The 18443-nt window shown below is 38.4% G+C and overlaps 1 protein-coding gene across 1 annotated transcript in view; it reads left to right on the forward strand.

The window, feature by feature from the left end:
• LOC133633672 (CUB and sushi domain-containing protein 1-like) overlaps nucleotides 1-18443 on the forward strand; it is a 1183208-nt gene that overhangs the window by 1015384 nt on the left and 149381 nt on the right. The window contains exons 33-39 of the mRNA XM_062026293.1: nucleotides 416-532; nucleotides 618-731; nucleotides 6168-6263; nucleotides 8851-9054; nucleotides 9586-9710; nucleotides 14460-14556; nucleotides 16262-16366. Of these exons, the coding sequence (XP_061882277.1) occupies nucleotides 416-532; nucleotides 618-731; nucleotides 6168-6263; nucleotides 8851-9054; nucleotides 9586-9710; nucleotides 14460-14556; nucleotides 16262-16366 (858 nt within the window). The remainder of the gene's footprint in view (nucleotides 1-415; nucleotides 533-617; nucleotides 732-6167; nucleotides 6264-8850; nucleotides 9055-9585; nucleotides 9711-14459; nucleotides 14557-16261; nucleotides 16367-18443) is intronic.

Here is an 18443-nt window from a genome sequence, read left to right on the forward strand (position 1 = left end):
CATGGATAAATGGTTTTGTGTGATGCAGACCGATGGTGCTGTGTTCGGGCATGGTCAGCTACAAAGGTCCGACATGTTTTAATGGTTTGTTCCTCTGATTCGGGGAGCGTCGTCCGCCTCTTTTTCTCAGTGCTCTGCTTTGCGCTCACTTTACTCTGTTCCAGTTGTAAGGGCAGAATCGTGTCGACCTCTGGCTGTGGTCTGTGGACAATCACTAATTCAACCAGTGGCTGGGAGGCTCGTAACTCCAATGTACTTACAGCATAACAAAAACAGCTGGTATCTCAAAATACTTGTATCTTGAGGTACCACTGTACTATGTTTTCCCTTTCATGTGCTCCAAATTATAATGGAAGTTACAAAATTATCTTTCCATCTGCTAATCCATACATGATCTTTCTTTTTGTTTCTGCAGCTCCTTGTGGTGGACAGTACGGCGGATCTGAGGGTGTGGTTTTATCTCCAAACTACCCGCTAAACTACACCACCAGACAAATGTGCCCCTACTACATCACTGTGCCACCACAGTTTGGTAAGCTCCTATCGTAATTACATGAACACGATAGTTGCACAAATATGAAATCATCTCATCCCCTGTTCCACTTTTCCCCCTCCAGTTGTTTTCGGTCAGTTTGCTGTCTTCCAGACCGCGATGAACGACTCTGTGGAGCTATTCGATGGAGCCAATGAGAACTCACGACTGTTAAGCTCTCTGGCAGGAACACATTCAGGTGACAAGTGGTGACTTAAAAAGAATACTATAAAGTGAATTGATGGCAAAGCGTGTACATTTGTATCTTATTAAATGCCATTCTTGGAGAAATGTCATCTTAATTCACCTCAGGGAGACAACTCTCTGTCTGAAATCTTTCACCGGGCTGCTCTACTCGTCTATAGTCTTCAGGAGCTTTAAAAAAGTTTGTGAAAAATCGGTCCAATATTTAGTCTGGTGGAATGATGAATTGTTGATCTTGTTCGCTTCTCCCGTTAGACTCAGGAACTGCTGTTGGTCCTGTGTAGGAGTAGGGAGATAGTGAGGACTGAGAGGCTGATTCATTGATTGGCTGTCTTGTGAGACCTCTTTTCTCAGGTGCAGGGTTGTGAGTCAGCACTTTAGGAAGTGTGACAATTTTCCTGAGGTATATTATTACACTCCTACATATTGCTTCAAATTAGACAGGGTTGCCAAATTGGTCTTAATGTTTTGTTTCGTCTTGCATGGCTGTAAGATACCTATCGACAAACATTACTTGTCTTGTATACATTAAATCTTCTACGGATTGGGGTGCACCTAAACATCTGGGCTAAAATCTAGTTTTGCAGTTTTAAATCTGGCAATGCTTTACTGGTCACGACCACACTTAGGTAAACTTTAATCTCACCAATGTGATTGGCTTTTTGTTTGTAAGGGTCAGAGATGGATTTATTGTTGGATTGAAGAAGAGCCGGTGCTCAGCCCTGATGAGAGATGGATTTTCTAACATTGACAAAAAATGTTTTTGTTTTTTTAAAGATACGGCATCTCAACGTTCAATTTCTGACTAGCTTAAAGCAGACAAAACACTTTATCACACAAATAAATTAATATGCTTTAATAAAGCACAATATCTAAATGTAAACAAAAAAGAAGATTAGCAAACAACAAATTAGTTTTTGTTTTGTCTTGCTATTAGACAAATGGTTGTACCATAACTTTAGTGAACTAACATTTGGTAAACCAGCAGAGTAACGTACAACAACAAAAAGCCTTAATCATCACCCGTTTCAGCACAGCTTGTGTTGTTACCAATCTGTTGCGGTACTTTTGGATTAAAAAAAAGCTTCACAGTATCCCTGTTTATAGTCTTCCCCCGCTCAGGCAGACTGCTGCTGAAGCCCTTTTACTTCAGGACAGGCTCAGGTAAGCTGTATGTAGGCTGCTTTAAAGAGCTGCTGCCTCTCTATTGGACTCCAGGACTGCATGTTACTTTTTTTTTACCCCAAAAGTAAAATTCAGTTTCAGGGCAAACATTGGAGGGCTTGTACCTAATAAAAACTTTAACCTAAAACATCGTATATTAGATCATTTAATTGTTTGTAGTGTGAAGCAGAATACAAAAATATAACATTATTTAGTGTGACGAATAGAGTTGGGGGAAATTTTTAGATGCATCGCAATTCGGACATGGACGATTATAGAATGAATTAGTAAACATCAATAATCAATTTATTTATTGTAAATAAAATAATGCAGACAGTTCTGAAATGTGGCTGTCTGCAGCGAGCCACCTCATCGAGAGATCTGACCAGTTCCTTTAATATAGGGTACTTATGTTCCAGTTTGGCCGACATTTTCATTCATTTCATAAATGTGAGAATTAATTAAACTGTTTCTTATTAATTGTTTTTGGAAAATTGCAAGTTACAAACGCTTATTTAGTGAAACGAAAAAAAAGAAGAGGAAAACTGCATCAATATACATGAATTAAAGATGCATCAATAATCAATTTTTAATCGAATTGTAGCTCCTGAATCATAATCGTAATCGAATCATGACATGGCCAAATATTCACATCCCTAGTAACGAATGTATTCATTTGAAAGAGTCCTTCAATGTGCAATTACATTTACGGGGATGCATGATTTCCAATGAGGCGCACATCTCGCCAGAACACCAGGCTTTCAAAAGGTTTGAAACCACCAATAACCCTTTAAACACGTTTCCAGAAAACTATTCGAATACCTTCTTGCAATTAGTCTTGATTTAGCCAAGTCATCTAAAGTAAGCCACCAGATCTCTGCTCGCTTGACTTGTTCTGTATCCAAATGTTCACCACAAAAAAATCCTTCTCAAACAACCCAGCCGTATGTGTGCAAACTGTGCACACTCTTAGAAAAAAAATTAAATACACGTTCTACTCTTTAGAAGTTCCTGAGACCATCTTTGTAAGAAGAATTTAATGAAATTGTCTGCAAGAAGGCAACTCTTGGGGGCCATAAGAACCCAACACCAGGAGTTGTTATCACATTTTATTTGGCAGTGATGTATTTGGCGAAAATCCATTATGGCTTATCTTTATGAGACGGCATCAATGGCGAAGATGTCTCGCTGGGGGAGCGCAGTCTGCAGTAGTGTTGTGCTGTACTCAACATATCCAGACTACAGTAGTGTCCACACACTCCACTTGTGTCCATATGCAGAAAACTTGAGTCATCGCAGTTCTGCTATGCATTGATTGCTTCTGTGAGCTGCAGTGTTAACATTGCAGTCACATTTTACAAGACTTTCATGCTTCAGTAGGTTAGCCTATTTGCTGAAGTAAAAGACAATGACCAAACTTATTCTACAGCTCTAACATCTATAGCTGACTGACGGACGGATACATTTTGATAATAGTGGACAAACTGCACTGGTGAGCAAATTATCTTTTTTAGTGAATTAGTGAAAAAGTTCAATTAAAAATGCATACTTTCTTTGCTTAGTTTACATTATGGCTTGCATATGTAAGGTTTATGTTGTACTTGATAATAACGTGGATTAAGGAGCTTATTTCATTACTACACTGCAAAATAGAGCTAGAATAAAAAGACTACATTTTAGGGGTGAAAAAAACCTAACAAATAGTACAATTACCTACCTGCATGGACAGATGATTTGACTTCATAAGACATCCTGAATTTAGATTTGTAAATCTAGAAATTGCCCCGACTATTAAAATAAAAAAACATATTGTATGCTGAAAACAAGCAGGATTCAACTTCCAATTCCTAAATTAAGCATCTTTAAACAAGATTTTCAATGTGGGAAAACCAAAATATATTATTTGAATAGTTTTTATTTTTAATTTCCAAAATGTTTAAGCTAGAATAGAACAAATATAATTATTCATGTTAAAATTAAGATCAGGCAATGACTAAAAATAAATAAATATCCCTTAAAACTACAGTCATTTCTAGAAATGAAATATTAAATATTGGTAAGTGGCGAATTGCAGTGTAACTAAGGTTATTTATGTTTCTTCCTCATCTGTGGTCCATTTAAGATTGTCCTAAGGAAGTGGGCAATTAAAGGCCTACTGAAATGAGATTTTCTTATTTAAACGGGGATAGTAGATCCATTCTATGTGTCATACTTGATCATTTCGCGATATTGCCATATTTTTGCTGAAAGGATTTAGTAGAGAACATCGACGATAAAGTTTGCAACTTTTGGTCGCTGATAAAAAAAGCCTTGCCTGTACCGGAAGTAGTGTGACGTCACAGGTTGAAGAGCTCCTCACATCTGCACATTGTTTTCAATCATGGACGCCAGCAGAATGAGCGATTCGGACCGAGAAAGCGACGATTACCCCATTAATTTGAGCGAGGATGAAAGATTTGTGGATGAGGAAAGTGAAAGTGAAGGATTAGAGAGCAGTGGAAGCGATTCAGATAGGAAAGATGCTGTGAGAGGCGGGTGGGACCTGATATTCAGCAGGGAATGACTAAAACAGTAAATAAACACAAGACATATATATACTCTATAAGCTACAACACAACCAGGCTTATATTTAATATGCCACAAATTAATCGCGCATAACAAACACCTCCCCCCTCCCGTCCATATAACCCGCCAATACAAATCAAACACCCGCACAACACACTCAATCCCACAGCCCAAAGTACCGTTCACTTCCGTAAAGTTCATACAGCACATACTGTATATTTCCCCAAAGTTACGTACGTGACATGCACATTGCGGCACGCACGGACGGGCAAGCGATCAAATGTTTGGAAGAAAGCTGCGTACTCACGGTAGCGCGTCTGCTATCCAACTCAAAGTCCTCCTGGTTGTGTTGCTGTAGCCAGCCGCTAATACTTTCTTCTTTGCTGTCTTCATTGTCCATTAAACAAATTGCAAAAGATTCACCAGCACAGATGTCCAGAATACTGTGGAATTTTGCGATGAAAACAGAGCTGTTTGTATTGGGACACAATGGTGTCCCAATATTTCCGCACACTCCGTGACGTCACGCGCAAACGTCATCATACCGAGACGTTTTCAGCCGGATATTTCCCGGGAAATTTAAAATTGATCTTTATAAGTTAACCCGGCAGTATGGGCATGTGTTGCAATGTTAAGATTTCATCATTGATATATAAACTATCAGACTGCGTGGTCGGTAGTAATGGGTTTCAGTAGGCCTTTAATTGTATATTGAATGGTTGACTCGGTTGTTTAATTGAATTTTGGTGGGAAATTTGCCTTTTGGCAAAAAGGCAAAAAACAAAAGACACCAGGCTTCACAGACTTAATGCTATCTGCTTCATTAGCGAATCACACAGCGATGTGCACACACACAAGCACACCCAAAGAGGTCAAACAGCTTTGTTACAGAAAAATGACAGTATAAGTGACAGTATACTTACACTTTAAACACAGAAAGCCGTATGCAATCAACAAACATAATGCATGTTTCGACATGCTTAATAATGTTTGTAAATGTCAGCCGCACAAGGCCACGCTGGTCTCATTTATCACTGTTGTTATGTGTGTTTGCCTACCTTGTAAATGTGTGTAGGAGTTCTCTTTCTATTACAGCAATTAATTACATTTCTTTACAAGAAATAACTGAAGCAGCTGAATTTGTTGGATAAGTAATTAAGTGTAGTTTTTTTTTCTAAATTGAGTTTAATTGTAATAGTTTGTATTGTTGTTTTTAATATGTCCATATCTACCCCATATGCCTATGTACACACAGCTTAGGTGTCTGTGCTGGAAAAAAGTAAAAAAAAAGTAACTCCTTAATAAAAATGTTGTCTTTGATCCCTGTTATTACAGACACTCTGACCTGTACCTGTGGTGGCAACTACCGTGGTTCCTCATTAAAAACGTCACAAGGCAGGACAAAAGCCACATCTTTTATTATGGATGAGTCAGACATTTTGAGGGATAAGGAGAATTCATATTGAGATATTAGATGAAAGCTACAGGTGTCGGCAGACTTCATTATGTGAAGCGTCAAATTGGATCTTGATAGTACACAAACTGATGGAGAGATGGATAAAAAAAAAGGTCCAGTTATTGCAGTGTGTACAATCCTGCTCAAATGAAACTTGTCCTGCTGTTACAATTAGTTGCTGCAAATTCTCTCAAAACAACCCAAGAGTTTATTGTGAAACAATCCTTTCTTGGATTTGTGTTTCAGGGGAGACGTTACCACTGGCTACATCTAATCAGATAATGCTGCGCTTCAACGCCAAGAGTGGTCAATCAGCGAAAGGCTTTCACTTTGTCTACCAAGGTACCAACACATCTTATTTCACTTGTGTCTCATTTACCAAATGTTTGTAATTTTTGTCCGTGTTATTTAACCTGAGAATACTGAAGGAAAGTTTGCCGTTTCAGTTTTTAGTACTCGGAATAGTGCAGATCTTAGTTTAGAATTACATGACCTATTTAAGTTGCAATTAATGGCTTGTTGAAGTTTCTCAGAAAATACAAAAACGGATAACGGAGAACCAGAGTCAAACAAAAAACATGTACACAAGTAGCATACAACTAGGGATGGGATCCGAATTCAGTACTTTTGTAGGTTTTGACCGGGTTTTGTCGGTACTATTCTCGATAGACAGACAAGAATCCTCTGACCTATGTGTGTGTGTGTGTCAATATTTTGGACAGTCAGAAATTAAAAAATATAAAACATAGTTTTATAATTTTATAGCTGCTAGAGGATTTAACGACTTCAAAAAACAACATTAAATGTATGTGTTTTGGTGTCATTTATTATTTTTTTATTGACGTTTGTTTATTTCACATTGAATATATTGCACTGAAATATTTCTTTTTTGAAATTAACTTCTTTACGTATAGATTTTTTTGCGTCTTGTGTGGGAGTAAGTGCAGCCTCTCTCCAATATGCGCACCTTCGGTGGTAAAAAAAAGAAGAAAGAAAACAAAAAAAGTGGTTTCATTTTAGATGCACTGCTGGACTGCTGGTAAATGTCTCCTGCAAGTTTGATAACATAGCATGTACAGGACATGCAAAATCCTCGTTGAGATAAGGCGGTCTGCACCTCTTTACAAATGCATACGCAGTCTTAATAAATCGCACACAACATACTGACTAATAGTACACACAATGTTATACATTTTACACACTGTTTAGCACGTGGTGTTAGTATCTTAGTAAATCAGGCCCTTGGCCGGCAAACAAGCAGCACTTGGACCTGTCCTAGCCAAACTGCTTCTAGGTAATGTTGCAATTTTCCCCAGTATGCCTGATAGAAAACAGTATGGCTACTCTTTTTAAAAATGCGCTAACTCGATGCTAATTTACATTGGCTTTGTCATAGACATGCTACTGATTAGCATTAGCAATTTTACATGGCAATTTCAACAACTCAAAATTTGTTCATGTAAACTACAACGGAGATTCAAGTTACAATCAAACACCCGGTGTGTAATAAGTACATACTTAACATTTTAAACACTTTTTTAAGTCGCTATATTCAGTTTAATGAAAGATACCACTCCTTGACTAGGCCATTTTACGTCTGGAATTTCCAACTGCATGCAAAGTCGACTCTATACTACTTGCAAATGAGACCCAGGAGTGTAAGAAATCAAGATATAACAACTGGGGAGCACAATTATCAGCTCACTGTTAAATGTTAATTAAAAAATTAGATTGTATTATTAAGCAAATTTATATTTATTAACACATGAACACAGAGGAGTACCAAAAAATGGTAATGTGAGTGCTGGTATCGATTCTCAAGTACCAGAAATTGGAACTGTATTGATTCAAATGTGAAAGGTACCCATCCATACATACAACTTGTAATTCTAAAACACAGTCCTGTTCTTTTTACTTTTAAGAAAGGATAAAGGATACAATTACCCACCATCACACTAAATGTGTGCACAGCTATCGTACTTGAGGAGGATAATAATAATAATAATAATAATAATAATAATAATAATAATAATAATGGATTGGATATATGTAGCGCTTTTTTAGAGTTTTTTGTAGTGATAACTAAGAACTCATCATTCATTAATGATAGACTACTTTGTCAAATAAATAAATAAACCCTCATAGTTGTTAAAAAATTGATTTTAAATCCTGACATTATCCCTTTATTGGATGCTGTTTGAAATATTTGGAAATCTGGAAGTTAAACTATAGAAATATATTGGAGCACATTAATAATACAAATGATAATATTACATTTTATTTAGAAAGCGCTTTTTGAAAATGCAGACACTTTACAGGGTAATATGAGTGTGTAAAATAGCAAATTAAACAGTAAAACAAAACACAGACCACAACAAATTCACCTTAAAAGTACATACAGAAGACACAATAATAATTAAAAAAATATGGTGATGTATTATTACATGTGAACGTTTTAATAAGTTATGCATTAAAAGCAGAGCGGAACAATGCTTTTGTTACAAAAAAACAGTATACGTAATAGTAATATACCTCATTATTTCGCTTTTTTTTTTCACCGATTGACTGTGTGAATAAGTTACCCTGCCTTATATAGTGATGCAAAGTGTCCGTTGATAATTGTTGAGTTCAGCAAATGTGCTTTCATGCTTTATAAAATGTTGCATTATACAATTTGTAGGATTTAATAAAACACGTTAACAACCAATGCTATCATTGAAATTTGTGTTGTGCAATGTTTGCCTGTTCAGTTTTGCTCAGACCAGACATTAAGTCATCAAACAATGTACTTAAGGGTAACACATTTAAAATTAATCCACTCATATTTGATGATTAAGTAAAGTTTAAAAAGTGCAAACAAATGTGAATGTAAACAATCAATGAAGCTAAATGTAACTACTTTATTCCTTTGTTGCTGCTGTTACTGAAGCTGTGCCCCGGACCAGCGACAGTCAGTGTAGCTCGGTGCCAGAGCCTCGATATGGGAGGCGACTCGGGTCGGAGTTCTCGGCCGGATCGGTGGTCCGGTTCGAGTGCAGTCCAGGATATTTGTTGAAGGGATCAAGCGCAATCTGGTGCCAGGCAGTACCGGGAGCTCTGGCACAGTGGAACGCAACAAAGCCAAGCTGCATCGGTAAGAAAATCGAAGATATAGTCATTATAATAGAGATCCATAATCCATACAAGACAACACAACAATTCTGCCTGTCAGGGAGCTATTATTTGAACAATACTATTGATATTGTGGTTGTGGTTTCCAGTGGCGTAGAAATGTGCTGCCTCTCTCTGTCTGATACCGTACAGGACTACAAGAATACACATTGTCAAATGTATACCTGTTTAAACAATGTAAAGGCATCATTTAGGTGTTGTTCTTGTATTGTATCCCTCTTTTACTGCATTCTGTGAAAGTATACATCATTTGAAAGCTCAATCATAGTGATGGTAATACTAATCAAATTAATTATATGTATTTATGAACTTTTTCCTCAGCAAACAGTTTCAACTGTCACTTTAGTTTTATCAAATGAAGTCACTTTGTCTCGCTCTGGTTCATAATTTGCACACATATAGTGGATTTCATTTGCTAACATCCTATAATTTTCCCTGGTTATTGGGTTAATAAACGTCACTGAGAAAACTGTCATTTCTGTCTCCTATTTAGTTCCCTGCAGCGGCAATTTGACTGAACGCCGCGGCACCATCTTGTCTCCTGGCTATCCGGAGCCTTACCCAAACAGTCTCAACTGTCTGTGGAGAATCCATGTCAGCGAAGGGGCTGGGATACAGGTGGGACTGCTTCATTGCATGTGTTTTATTGCATTAACTAAGAGCCTCAATTTGAGTTTAATTGGTTCTATGATGGAGCGTTTACAAAACAATTTTAAAACACTTGTATCTCAAATCAACATCGCCAATATCTAATTAATTTGTAATTGGCAGCACCATGCCTTTTAAAAAAGAAAGCAGCACCATGCCTTTTAAAAAAGAAAAACACATTTTTAGATAAGAAATATTGTATAAAAACAATACAATATAATGTACTATAAAAACTACAGTATTTTTATGAAGTAATGTAATAATAATGTAAATATTTTACCTTGGAGAGTGGATTTTTACGATATCGCCTTCCAGCTGCTTTTTCATCAAACACAACGTCAGCAGCGTTTCCATATTTTCATAGGTAAATGTATGCCGTGTAGATATTATTTTAACATTCTTGGTTGGTGCTAGACTACTCCTGCTTCAGTACAGTGCAAGATTTCGTACTTTAATTCAATTGATATCACTATCTTCTTTTTGTCAGTGCTGTCCTTCACTTTTTGTCAGCACTCATTTTCTTCTTTTCCGTGCTGAGGAAAAAAAAAAATCTCGAACTCTAGCTACAAGCTAACGCTAGCGAGTAAGACCGGATGCTTTTGGCGAATCTTTGTGGCTACACCAACTAATTGTATTGTTTAGTATTGTAGATATTAGTTTCAGACAAAAAAGAAAAAGGAAAAAAAAGAAATCCAAAACAAAATAACAACAACAATGAGTAATAAAAGAAAATAATAACAGCATACCTATGTTTCATACATGTTTACATTTACATGTTTACAGTTTCACATTCTAACATGTCCGAAAAGGAGAAGGAAGAAGCAGAGCGTATTCAATCCTACCCCTTTCCTGTCTGGAAATACATTCTAAATCAATTGTTTACATACTTTTTAGATATTAAACACGACAACAATGAATTAATAAATTAATTAATAGTAATACAGTTGACATGAATAGGTAGTTCATTTACTGTGGGGTTCACATAATTTACTGACGATGTGATAGAGTTTGTGTCATTCATCAATCAGTATTTCTTTTCCTTGTACTTTGTAAACATTTTGAGTTTGAACAATTCTTTAAACCTATCACATTAGTACAATGTTTGACTTCTTTGCATAATCCATTCCATAATTTAAACCACCCGCTGACTGGCATATCGCGGCCAGTGGGGACCTACTCATGCAGTCAAAACACAAGAAGAAAACCAAAACCAAAACTGAACCTTTTCACGGTGGGAGCGTGGAATGTAAGGACCCTCATAGACTACGACAGCACAGACATAGAGAGACCACACTGACGCACTGCTCTCGTAAGTAGGGAACAGGACTGCTTCAATATTGACTTCACCGCCATCTCTGAAACAAGACTTGCCATAGAGGGAAGTCTGGCCAAAGCCGGTGCCAACTACACCTTCTTCTGGAAAGGGAAAATATGCTGAAAATCGGCGGATCCACAGTGTTGGCTTTGCGATCAATACGTCAACCACGAATCTCTAAAATTCTGGTCCCAACACCTATAAATGAATGTTTCATGATCCTATGCGTGCTGCTCCCTAACAGCAACAACCTGACCCTGATCTTTGTGTATGTAATACCCTTTGAGTCCGAGGAACATGTCAAGGAGTCTTTATAATGCCCTTAACTGGACCATCCAAGCTGTATCCAGTAAAGACAACCTTCTTGTGCTTGGGAATTTCAACGGCAAAGTCAGTGGCAACCACAATTTTTGGGAGGGCATTCTTGGCAGGCGGGGTCTTGGATCCTGTAACTCAAATGGGCTCCTCCTCCTTGGCCTATGTGTTGTAAACTAACTGGTCATCACCAACACCCTCTTCCGACTCCCGAATCGTCACAAGACCCTCTGGAAACACCCGTGGTCAAAGCACAGGACCATCCGAGACTACATCCTTACCTGATCACGCGATCAGAGCGACCTCCTTGTCACCCAAAGCATGCCTGGTGCAGACGATTGCTGGACAGACCATCGGCTCCTCATATCTCCCCTCAGACTCCAATTGTGAAACCTCCCCGCCATAACAGAAAAGGAAAGAGGGCACAACACTTTAATGTTGCAAGGTAGATCTCTGCTGTCCAGGAAGGCTACTTGAACCGTCTCATGGAGCTTCTGACTGAGGCTCCAATACCGGCAGCCCAGCCGGATTCCGCAGAAGCAGACTGGTCCGTGCTTCGCAGCGCCATCTCCGAGGCTGCAGAGGAAATAGTTGGCTACTGCAGACACTCCCATCAAGACTAGTTTGATCAAAACAACGCCGATATCCAACAACTGAACAATCAGAAGAGAGCTTCCCCCTTGGCATGGGAGAACTGCCCTACTCACGCTTGCTTGCGACACTTCCAGGAAGCAAAGTAGAAGTGCCAGCGAAGGTTCCGAGAAATGTGAAACCTCTGGTGGCAAGACAAAGCAAAATAAATCCACTCCTACGCTGACAGCAGAAACCTTCACCTCTTCTATGCTGGAACAAAGGAAATCTTTGGCCCTCGTCATGGGGGTATCAACATCCTCCAGCCTGTCGATGAGGCAACCACCCTTACAGAAGATCAAGCCATCCTCGAACAATGGAAAGAACACTTTCATACTCTCCTGAATCGCCCATCTACAGCGGCAGGTGACCTGCTTTGTAAGGTTCCCCAACAATCTGTCAGGCACTGGATGTCACTGCGTCCCTCCGCATGAAGACAAGAAAGACCCCTGGACCAGACAACATCCCCTTAAAACTCATCTCTCATGGGGGCATGGCCTTGAAGACCAGGCTATTCATGACAAGTGTGTGCATGTGGGAGACGGAGGCTGTACCTGCGGACTTGAAGGATGCCACAATCACTACCATCTTTAAGAAGGGTGACTGCTCCATTTGCAGAAACTAACAGCTGCATCTCCCTCCTCAGCATCGCCTGAAATATTATTCCACGGGTACTGCTCAACAAGCTTCTGATTATTGCCGAAGAAGTCCTTCCAAAATCACAGTTCGGCTTACGGCCATCTCGTGGCACCACTGACATGATCTTCTGCGCTCGCCTGTCTCGTTAGCAACGACGACCATTCTTTTTCATTGTTTGGTACCTAGAAAACGCTTTCGATATCGTACCAAGACCAGCCATGTGGACCACCTTGAGACGTTTCGGCTGCTCTGATCATTTCACAGATCTTGTACAGGCTCAAGAACGCTGTCTCTGACTCCTTTCCCATCACCACTGGACTTAAGCAAGGCTTTGTCCTGGACCCCACCCTCTTTTTACTACACCTTGGGGCTATGATCCATGAGCTTTCTGACACGGCCTGTGGCATCCAACTTCGCTACCGAATGGATGGAAGACTTTTCAACACTGGGCATCTGAACGCGTGCCGACTCACAACCTTGGTCATAGTATGGGAGCTGCAGTATGCGGACGACAACGCAACACCTGTGGTCACAGTTTCCAAACTCCAGACTACTATTGATCTCTTTGATACCGCCTAATCCCGCTTTGGTCTCACTGCCAACATTAAAAAGACTAAGATTCTTGCGCATGGAGTCCCAGGTCATCCTCCCCCAGACACCAGCAATGTACGACTTTGTGGAAAAGTCCTTGAGACTGTGAAAGCTTTCTGAAATCTTGGAAGTTACCTTGCCAGTGATTGCACAATTCAGAAGACTATCGACAACAGATTTCGTGCTGCACATGAAGCTTTTGGGAGGCTCTCCAAACGTGTCTTCTTAAGCCATAACCTTAGTTTCCATACCAAAATCATGGTGTCCCAAGCCATCGTTCTTTCTACCCTTCTGTACGGCTCTGAGGTGTGGGTTTTGTATAGGCAGGATGTGAAAAAGCTGGAGCGTTTCCAACAGCAGAAACATGAAACATGCCCACAACCCAACTCCCTCGTCCCTCGTATTTGGCACAAGACCCTGGAGAACCCTCAAACGAAGATTCCGCGACCAACTGAAGGCCACTCTCCTCCGCTGCAACATTGAACCTGCTACCTAGGAAACCCTTGCCCAAGACCGCAAAGAGTGGAGGCATACTATCATTCAACGAACAGACCGCATGTAAAGTGAGCGACGTTGTGTGGCAGAGGCCAAGAGAGAACGACGCAAAGAACGGCTTCTCCTTCCCCGCTCTCCACCCACACTTCCCTGCAGTAAGTGTGCCAGCCTCTTCCGTTCTGCCTTGAGCTTGAGGAGCCACATCAGACATCATCACCCCACAAACAGCAATAATTGAGACTCAAATGATCTGTTAAATGATTCCTATCGCTCGGACACAAGCAATTACCTAGATAGATTTTGTGTCATTCATCAATCAGTATTTATTTTCCTTGTACTTTGTAAACACTTTGTAAAAATGTTTTAAAACTGTATGATATTAGTATTAATATTAGATTTCTTTGCATAATCCATTCCATAATTTAATTCCAAATACTGTTAGGCTAATGGCGTGTATGCTTGTAACTAAATTTTTTGCTTGACAATTAAAACATAACTATCAGCCAAGAGATGTCGTTCTTAAGATGTTGTAACAATGTATAAGATGACCATAAATGCAAATTGACCTTTGAGGCTTTTGGATCCTCTATGTGCTCAATAAAATGGGTAAAAAAAAGCAAAAAACTCATAACAAGAATAATTTATTTGTCGGATGCACATTGTCTCTCATCATTTACACAACTTTGGGAACGTTTTTGTACAAAATATATACGTTTGTTTTATTTTATGTTTAGATCCAAGTGATTGCCTTTGCCACAGAGCACAACTGGGATTCGTTGGAGATCTACGATGGAGGAGACATGACGGCTCCTAAATTAGGGTCATTTTCTGGTATGACAATATGCTCACTCACACACACACAGACACTCTAGAGGTCTAAGATGGATGGGATATGACAGCTCCTAAACTATAGCAGCGTGCAGACACAAGCACACACACACACACACACACACACACACACACACACACACACACACACACACACACACACACACACACACACACACACACACACACACACACACAGCAAAGATCTATGATGAATTAGCTATGACAGTTATTAAACTATGAGCACACACATGCACACACATAGCACTGCACACCAGAGATCTATAAAGGATGAGTTGTAATACCAAAAAATCTGATATTATCTTAAATGTTCTTTTGATACGTTTAGAAGTCGTCCTCTGTGAAAGCTGCAAAGCAGAGGGGAAAAGTAAGAACGGCGTCACTTGTATTTTGAGTGAAGGCTGGAAGGAGTTAGAGACGACAGGGAGGGATAAGGAATGATCTAACCTTTACAATTTCCTAGCGGAGGTCCCCCTGTGACCTGCCCAAAGCACATACCTGTCACAAACTTATCACACATGAGACATGCCGCCCATAGGGCAGCGCACACACTCACACAGATACACAAAGGCACGCAAATGACTGTGCCCTTCTTCACAAGGCACACTAGGGAGTTGCCCACTCTAACCACAGTGCTCTGATGTTTGCCACCGAGCACTGATGAGGGATTCATCATATAGGGACGCAATACCATGTTAGATGTCCATGGAGGTTTTGGGGTTACCGGCCTTTTATTCCCCATCAAACTTCAGCTGGACTTTAGATTTAAAGACTTCTTAATCCAGAATTCCACATTTCAATAATCATTTTCGCCACTATATTATGTACAACTGCAAAATCAAATGAGCGCAAATCAATGTATGGAAAAAAAAATCTATTTGATACAGCTCTCAAAATGACGCAGTCATCATACATTGTCAGACATCTTTCTTTATTTTTTTTTTTGCTAATTTATTTCGGACACAACAAACCAAAAATGCTCTTCATCTTCACAATTCAAAGAAGAAAAATAATATATAAATAATGCTAACACTATATAGAAATATAATATACTATTGTCATTTGTAGCCCCCCCCCCCCAAAAAAAAAAAAAAAAAACACAAAAAAAACCTCTATATTACATAAACATTTAAAAACAGAAAACGTGTGTGTCTGTAAAGGAGTATGAAGAAGCAAAACGTATAATGTCCTGCTCCATTAATAAAACATCATCATCTGATTCATCAATACAACAATACAATACATAATCACCTGAAATATAACAATATTCAGTATTATTCAGATACATATTATATATTATATAACTAAATCTACATATATTTAGAATAATAAACCCACTTATCATACTCTCTACTATACTACTACTACTACTATTAATAATATTAATAATCATCATCATCATTATCATGATTACGCTACAAATGAAGTATTTATCATTTCCTTTTGATTACACTAATTGTGAACATATTGTTGAACCTAAACCTGACAGTGTCAATGAAACCATTGTTATGTTTATCAAGGCACAATTGTTGACACATCTCTGGTATTAGATCTTATTCAATTGTGCAAATGTATCTAATACAAATGTCTGGACAGTGTGTAATGTTTGTTTTTGTGATGCATTTCATTTTGTATTGTAATTACCTCTGTCTTCCATGATTAACCTTTTCATTATTATCTTTGACAGGAACGACAGCTCCCGCCCTCCTTAACTCCACGTCCAATCAGCTTCTCTTGCACTTTCAGAGTGACATTAGTGTTGTTGCTGCAGGGTTTCACCTGGAATATAAAAGTAAGTTAACTCTTTCTACATACAGCACATGAAGCAACTGATAGGTGCACAGACTGACCCTTTTTACCAGAATGGGTGAATGCGCACACAGACATATGACACACACACACACACACACACGCACGCACGCAAGCACCACAGACACACACACACACATGCACACAAACACACACACACACACACACACACACACACACACACACGCATAGAGCAAAAACCGTCAACATCAAATAGCAAGTCAAGTCAGTGACCTGAAATGGTACTGCAGAAGAACACACACATGCCTAAAGGTACATAAACACAAACCATGTAGATCTATGACGCATAGATTGTCAACATGTGTGTTCAGGTGTCATAATGCACAAATGAAGAGGACATCCACATAGGGACAGGCATACACACACAACATTTGAGACACAAATACTAACACACACACATATACACCTGTCAGGTTATAGCTGTGCTTTTTCAGGCCATTGTAGTTCTTTCAGCTTAGAATCATTTCTAGATCAATGAGCATGTCTCCTTTTGTTAGGATGTGTGAAAGGATTTTTTGGGGCTGTCTGCATGTATTTGTGAGTCTATGGTACTAACCTGCACTCACTTGTCGCTCGATTGTATGCATTTTAGTAGGCTACTGCCGACCTTTCACTTTGGAGGACAGTTTAATATGTCGATATCAATGTACCCTTTTGCTGTCTTTGAATGTTGCCAGGACTGACTACTGGAACAGGTCTTAACTTTTATTTTACGCAATTTTTGAAGAAGAGACAGAAAAATAAAACAATTATATTTTGAAATTTACAAAATAAATAGCCAAAAAAAACATAAAATCCAAAAAAGTAGGGTGGATCCATTTTTTTTTTAGATTTCAGTGCATGTATTTTTTTTTTCTCAGGCACAGACACAAACGTATATGAGCCATTAAGCAGCAACAATTGTAGTCCTCACCTATATATATGTTTTTTGATATTGACTTCTATTTCAATTTTAAAAGAAGGTATCAAAACATTGCAAAATACACTTTTAATTTGAAGAAGTTACATTTTCTGGATAAACCTAATTACAACTGTGTGATACCAGTAACCACTGTTTTTCTGTAGATAGCTGCCATAAAGCCCTCCCCCCCCAGTTATTTTCCATTTCTGTGTGGCCCCATTACTCAATATAGTACTCAATCATACTTTATAGATCAGAGGACTTGAGTTCCCGACCTGCAGGCTGTCATATTTTATGGCCCTTTACTTAACTTCATAGTTACTATTTAACTTCATTAAAATAAAACATACATCTATATATATTAGGGCTTTCAAAGAATTAAAATATTTAATCGAGAATAATAGCAATTTGTTCAAAGTTAATTTAAAATGAATCCCGATTAATCACAGATAGATATAATTCTTCATAATTAATAAGTACACCTTAAACAGATTATGTTCAAGTTTTTATTACCATGACTGGACAATTAGTTTTCTTGAATGTTTTTTTTTTGGAAACATTATGCTTACTTAAACAGCACAACACAAACAGGTCATATACACGATTTTAATGACAATTTTTAAAAAAATGCCTGCAGTGCATTGGTGTCTTGCCAGATTTTGTATTTTGTATTAAAACAGAGTTTGTATTCCTGCTGTAGGATCACTTGCATTCAAAAGAGGAACTACACTTCCATGTTTAGATACCAGTTTCACACATTAATAACACAAACTGTGGATTCTTACAATCATGGTTTGATTGCCAAAGATGTTTAGTAATGTAATGTGTGTTATTTCTACCTAATTGAATGCTTCTGATATTTTGTACATTACGTGTTGTACAAGTTAATGGTGTTCATATCTCTGCATAACAATGTTTTAACCTTATGTATTTGTTAATAAATTGTAACACATTTACATTCTGTAATAGTGGACTATCAATCACAACAGGTTGTAAAAGAAGAAACACTTTATTTCAATCTGCCAGAAAACATTACTTTAGGTAGCAATAACACATATTTCATTTAAAAACATCTTTGACAAAGCATGATCGTAATGTAAGACAATTTCTCTGTGTTATGTAGTAAGACCTGATTTGA

The sequence above is a fragment of the Entelurus aequoreus genome, linkage group LG02 (assembly GCF_033978785.1).
Source record: "Entelurus aequoreus isolate RoL-2023_Sb linkage group LG02, RoL_Eaeq_v1.1, whole genome shotgun sequence".
NCBI classification, from domain to species: domain Eukaryota; kingdom Metazoa; phylum Chordata; class Actinopteri; order Syngnathiformes; family Syngnathidae; genus Entelurus; species Entelurus aequoreus.